The sequence below is a fragment of the Hevea brasiliensis genome, chromosome 12 (genome assembly GCF_030052815.1).
Source record: "Hevea brasiliensis isolate MT/VB/25A 57/8 chromosome 12, ASM3005281v1, whole genome shotgun sequence".
Taxonomy (NCBI): domain Eukaryota; kingdom Viridiplantae; phylum Streptophyta; class Magnoliopsida; order Malpighiales; family Euphorbiaceae; genus Hevea; species Hevea brasiliensis.
Genome location: NC_079504.1, coordinates 44,770,904 through 44,777,393, shown reverse-complemented (window position 1 = coordinate 44,777,393; position 6,490 = coordinate 44,770,904). Strand labels below are relative to the sequence as shown.

At 33.6% G+C, this 6,490-nt stretch overlaps 1 protein-coding gene across 1 annotated transcript; it reads right to left on the bottom strand.

Annotated features, from left to right (window-relative positions):
• Positions 1–212: 212 nt before the first annotated feature.
• On the bottom strand, positions 213–6,408 carry LOC131171225 (uncharacterized). The gene is made up of 2 exons (XM_058130695.1): positions 6,067–6,408; positions 213–494 (listed from the first exon to the last, which is right to left on the bottom strand). Exons 1-2 carry the CDS (start codon positions 6,406–6,408, stop codon positions 285–287), a joined length of 552 nt encoding a protein of 183 aa, XP_057986678.1. The 3' UTR covers positions 213–284.
• Positions 6,409–6,490: the final 82 nt, after the last annotated feature.

The following is a 6,490-nucleotide window of genomic DNA, read 5'->3' as shown; positions in this document are numbered from 1 at the left end:
TGGAAAAATAGAAATTTTCAAAAATTCTACCTAACATTTAAACTTCAAATAAAAGTTTTTATTTCCTATTAAAGGTACTCACCACCTTCAAAAAGAAATATAATTATTTTAAAATCCCTTGTAGTGTATTTAATGGGTTATCGGTAGGCGAAGTACGGTAATTCATTAAGTACACTACAGGATCATGTTATACCTTACGGAGGGGTAAGGTGTGACAAAAGCATTCTATTATTATTTTCCTTTAACTAACAATAATAGAGAACCTTCATTCCCTACAAGGCCACTTAAGTAGCCCAAAATGATTCCTTTGTTCTCCCATAGTAGACTGGTTTAGTGCCTAAAAAGGTTATAAAATTCCAGCAAAAAGCAAATCCACCTATGCAGCATGATTGCTCCTTAAGATCTATAGCCTCCTTACTTTTATATGGTTTTGCAAGAACTCGGTTTGATTGAGGCTGATCTGCTGGCTTAACTTCCTGAATCTGCTCCTTAGGCTCTTACCCAATCCCATTTTCACTTGGTAAGAGCTACTTTGCAGGTTCATTCTTAGGCTTCATTGTGGTGACGGCTTCATTGTGGTGACTGCTTCAGCAATTATCTATTTATATAATTCCATTAGCGGCTTCAACCTTGAAAACCACAGGTTACATGTTCAAAAGCAAGTCCCACAAACTAATACACAGATTTCGCAATTAGAAATGACCCATTTAGAATAATAATAATAATAATTATGAAGTGATATTGATGATACCAATTAGTGATTTGTTTATGAAACTAAGAGATAGGCTTGTCACACCTTACCCCTCTGTAAGGCATAACATGATCCCGTAGAATACTTAATTAACTACCGAACTTCACCTACCGATAACTCATTAAGTACCCTACAAGGGATTTTAAAACAATTTTCTTACATTTTGAAAGTGGTGAGCATTTTGATAAGAATTTAAAATCATTTATTCAAGTTTAAATACTAATAAAAAATTTTGTCCATTTTAATTTTGCCGCAAATTTTATAAAAATTTTGACAGAGTTCCATCTGTATTTTGAGAAACCAGTTCTTCATAGACCTGTAAAAAAGAACTTCCAAAAATATTTCACAACTCCCAACCTTCAATAATTCACAATTCAACTCAAATCAATTCATTCCAAAACAGTTCCACAATCCAAATCAAATTTGTCAACTCAGAATATTTAATAATTCCATTCACAAAACATAAAGCAGGAAATTCATATGTACAAATATTAAATTTACAGAAGAAAATCCAAAATAATATTATTACAATTTATTTACAACTGCTCAACTACATTGATACATACAACATTTTTATATTTACATCAAGATTATCTACAAGGGTATAAAATAATACCCGTACAAAATGGTCAGAGTAGTCCTTGATTTAACAGCAGCTCACTCTGCTGCTTTCTCCTTGCTCTTATCTGCGATAGCAAAATAAGCTATTGCTGAGTATAAAAATACTCAGTGGTGCACAATAAAAATTAAAAATGCAATAAATAAATCATTCATTGCCAAACACAATTTAAATGTTTCTTAATCACATTTCACAAATATTAAAGTTCATAATAACATCATCTTGTCAAATAATCTATTAAACACAATTTAGTCAAACAATTTCATAAACACAGTGTTGCCAAAGTCATACACAACTTAAGCCATGACAAAATTTCCGATCAATGCCTCGTTGTACACCACGACAAAGCAATCTCAATCCCATTAATCGAAATCAATGAGGAAGGTGGCTAGCTAGCTAATGAGTACTCATCCGATCTACAACCTCAACTGGCAAGCCAGAGAGGGAGCAAAATAAACGATCTCAACCCCATAAATGGAGGAGGAATAATAAGTAACTGTCATGCTAAGTGTGAATCAAAAATCCATTTCAAACATTTCATTCAAATATTGCATACAAAAATCAAATCAATTTCCAAAGTTACAATTTGATCACAAGGTGGCAACACAAAAGTTCATAAATTTATAATGCGTACTAAATCAATTTTTTTCAAGGGTAAAATGCTTGAATAGGATTTATTGTGCACAAACCTCAAGCGAGTCGTCCCTTAGCCTCGACTTGGTTCCTCGGGTTCTTTCCCGATATTCTTTTCAACTGAAACACACAATTTTACAATGTTTCAGTACTAGAACTTAACGTAAATCCAAAATAAATTTAGCGTCACAATTACCTAGCTCTAACGTGCTAAATTCGACGTTCTTTAAATTTTGTGTTTCGGGTTACCATTCACTGCACTATTCAAGTCAAATAGTTGACTTTCTAAGGCTTAATAGGTATGGAAACTCCAACTTCACCCACATACCACATTTTGGTCATTAAACTTGTTGGTTTTGGCCATTTTCTCAAAGCTTAGGTCATTTTGGCAAAATTGCCAATTTTCAATTTTGGAGTTCTAAATTGCACTGTTTCATTAGTCCATCTACTGTTGGAATTTGGCAAAACTTCCTTAATAGAAAATGTTCCTTATTTTCTTAAGTGTATTCTCATTTTTGGATCACCCCAATTGGAGTTTTGTAGCTCAAGTTATAGCCAAAATACAATTACTGTTCACGTGCACTGTTCATGCTGCAATTTTGGTTCTGGCAGATTTTTGACCCAACTTCGTTCAGTAATTTGATCGAGTTAAGTCCATAATTTGGTCTAATTTCCTTCATACGAAATGTTCTACTATGTCTTAGGTTTCCATCGGTTCAAGAATCGCCTAAATCGGAGTTTTCTAGAGAGAGTTATAGCCATTGGAACTTTACTGCTCAATGGCAATTCTGCAGAGTTGTAGGTTCAATAACTCAACTTTGCTCAATAATTTGATTAGGTTAATGGCATAATTTGGGGTGGTGTTCTTCATGACAGTTTTAGATCTATGTCTTATCTAATTACTGGTAAAATCTCAGGTCCTTTTGACCTTCCTAGCTCGAGTTATAACCAAATAAACAGTTACTGTTCATTTGGTCAATTGGTTCACCAAGTTTTAGTCAGTTTTTTGCCATGGTTCCTTAATGAAAATTGTGCTATTTTATGTCTATTTTCATCTCCAATTGGTGGCATATCAATTGGGCTTATAAAATTCCTGTTTTGGTCCTTCAAAGTAGGTTTGACCTACGAATTTGTCTTCCATTCTAACAATTCCCATACATTTCCTTTGGTCATTATTGACCATTTTTCAGTCCACAATTGGTCAAAGATATCATTTATATATTTCTCCAAAATTTGGTTCACAAACCCTAACATTCAAACCCTAACTCACTTAATTGTTGCAATTAATCACATTTATGCATTTCCATCTTACTACCATACTCATGTAAGTTTACTAACACCTTTAATTCATTCCTAACACATCAAATTCTCATACATCCATGGGTGGCTGAAATTCACTAAAAGTCCCCCAAAAATTATTTCCTTTGATTTTTTTGATTAAAATCTAAGTTAAATTAACTTAATACATGTGAATCAAAACCAAAATTTCAAAGTAAATTACTTACCTTCACTTGAATTCCAATTCTTCAATTTCACTCCCTTTTTCCTTTTCTCTTCTTCAAGTTTTTTCTTCTCCTTTTTACTCCCAAGTGATGTATCTAGGTCTAAGAGTGTGATTTTGTGTTGGAGTTTAAGAAATTTATGGGAAGAAACTAGAGAAAAGCAAGCTTTCTAAGTTCAAAAATGGTGGAAATGAAGAGAAAATGAGAGAGAGAAATGGGAGAGAGGGAGTGACGGGAATGGAGAAGTAATAAATTTTTTTTTCTTTTCTTTTATTTATTTTGGTTTATGGAAGACCACAAAAACCTAATTAATTAATTAAATTAATTAATTTATTTATGGCATCATGCATGATGTCATCACCTTTTTACCTTTTTCATTTTTCTCTTTTTTTTCTATTTTTCTATTAGTTCTTTAATTTAATTCTCGATTCCGAAATTTTCTTTTCTCCGATTTTATTTGACAGTTAGGTCAGGAATCAGCTCTCGGGATCAATTGACCAAATTGCCCCTCGTCGATTCATCCTGGTTTGCAAATAATCTAATATTTCTTTCGGCTCTCTGACCTAATTATTTGACTGACTTAATAGTTCTTTTTCGTGATTTTCTCCTTTCCACTGTGTTCATAAGGGTCCTAAGAACCGCAGCGTCACTTTTTACGGTTCAAAATTTGAGTTTAAAATGACTTCGCAGTCGTTCCCGAGGAGGTCACTCATCGCTGTGACTCTCGGCTCGTTTAACCTCTTATGTTCTGTTTTTCTTATTTATAGTTAACTAATTAAACATTACTAATTATTTGTGTTTATGGCTTCTCAAGTTGTCTTGAGTATGGTTCTAATCCCCTTAATTGTCCGGACCGACACCGGTCACCGGAACAGTGAAATATACCAGGCTATACAAATAGGGGTGTTACAAGGTTCATGTACAAATAAGATAAAAAAGTTTTCTAATTATTGATGTCAACAAATTATGCTAAAATGACTTCCAGTATAGGCTGCGCAGAAGTTCTTATTGCTTAGAATTACACATCTGAATTTGATCGTAGGCTTTCACAAACATATGTTGCTTTAATTTCATTTTGCAGTTCTTTTAATAATTAAACAAATAGATCAAGCAAGTTATGTCCTATTTCAGAATCCATGAATACCATTTCTTAAATCTCAAATTATTACAATTTTTAAATTAAGAGAATTCCAAGATAATTTCCATTGCAGTAAGTTGGAGACAATGAAGACTACAACATAATCATAACTAAGAGATTATAGACAATGAATTTGAACTCACATACAGCAGTTAGCAAAGATTCCAATTCAACAAAGGTTAAAAATTGGATTTGATAAAGCATGTCAAGCCAGAGATAAAATTTGCGTTCAGGACATCTACAGGTAGGGGTGTGCAAACGGTCGGTTCGGTTCCGAACCGAACCGAACCGATAAAATCGAAAATCGAAAATAAAAAATTCTAAAAATCGAACCAAACCGATTGATAAGAGAAAACCAAACCGAATCGAATCGATAAATATCGGTTCGGTTCAACTTTAAACCGATCAAACCGAAATTTATAAAATTTCATATTTTTAACATTAAATCTAAATAATAAAAACATAAAAACAAAAAAAAATTAGAAATCAAAACTCAAAAATCTTAAGGTTCGGTTCGGTTCGGTTTTCTTTGATTTCGGTTCGGTTTGATTCAATTTGGTTTGATTTTTTTAATTTCCTATATATATTAATAATTTTGGTTCGGTTCGGTTTTTTTGAATTTTTTATGAAAATAACCGAACCGAACCGATTAATCGAAATTATCAAAATTATAAACCAAACTGAACCGATTAAATTTTAAAACCGAATCGATTGAACCGAATTCAATCGGTTCGGTTCGATTTTTCGGTTTAAACCGAAAACTGCTCTCCCCTATCTATAGGTATATAGTTATTAAACTATGCACATTTTTATGGAACAAAACTACACATAAGTAAGTTTACTCTCTCAAAGTTCATCAGCTCCTTTGCAACTCCGAAAGTCCACTGTTTGAAGCACCTTCAACAACAAGAATGAATTTAGCCTCCTTAGCCTTAATATAAACACATGAGGTATGATAAAAAGGTTAACGCGCCAAAAACTATAAAGGGGCACTTTTACTATGAAGTGGAACACTATTGTCTACCGCACCATTTTACTCTCTCCATCGTATATAGAGGCTAAGACAAGGTTTTTAAAATGTAGAAAAACTGAAAGAAATTGGGTCTAAAATTTGATCATGCAAGATAATTAAGTACTTGAGGTCGTGGGCATATTCAACTAATAATTGTTCTAAAAGGGGCTAGAGGATTTGTAACTAGTAAACAGTACACTACAAGCCCAGAAAGAGATCACCTGCTCTGAAACATATCAAAATGATTACAAACAAAATAAATTCTAAAAAAAGACCACGCCTACGAGGCTATGAACCAAATTAGCATAAAAATTAAACAAATTTAGATGAATTACACCTTAAATTCCTAGAATGAATTCAAGCAAAGTAAAATACCAAAACAAAAATCTCAATCACAAATGCTGATCAAATAGTCAAAAAGTGGAAATGGATTATTAAGTGTAACTCGAGTAAATGGGAACGAATATCTTTGAGAACAACACGCATCTTGAAGTAGCTGCAGTATTGGATTTGGACATAACCATCAAGCGCTTTCTTTTTGCCTTTGGGAGGAAGAGAAGCAGCTGCTAGAGGGGGTGGCGGCGGTGGTTGTTGTGAAGGTGAAGGCGATGCTAAAACAACGGTTGCCGGTGGTGGTGGTGTAGCATTTACCGTTACTTGTGGTGGTTGTGAAAGGGGAGTTGGGTTTGTAGCTAGTGGGTTTGGGTTCGGGTCTTGGGTTGGTGGGTCCTGGACTGGTATTGCTTCTTCCATGGCTTTGCTGTGTCTTAATTGGGAATTGGAGATGTAATAAATGTAATAAAGAATTAATAATTTCAAGATTGTCAGTGATTGG

What these genes read in the sequence shown, in the direction of transcription:
- LOC131171225 (XM_058130695.1), bottom strand. Translation starts at nt 6,408, where the DNA reads ATGGAAGAAGCAATACCAGTCCAGGACCCACCAACCCAAGACCCGAAC. An exon ending in TCCATTTCCACTTTTTGACT is followed by an intron (nt 495 to 6,066) that starts ATTTGATCAGCA and finishes ATTGGGTAAGAG; the next exon opens with CCTAAGGAGCAGATTCAGGA.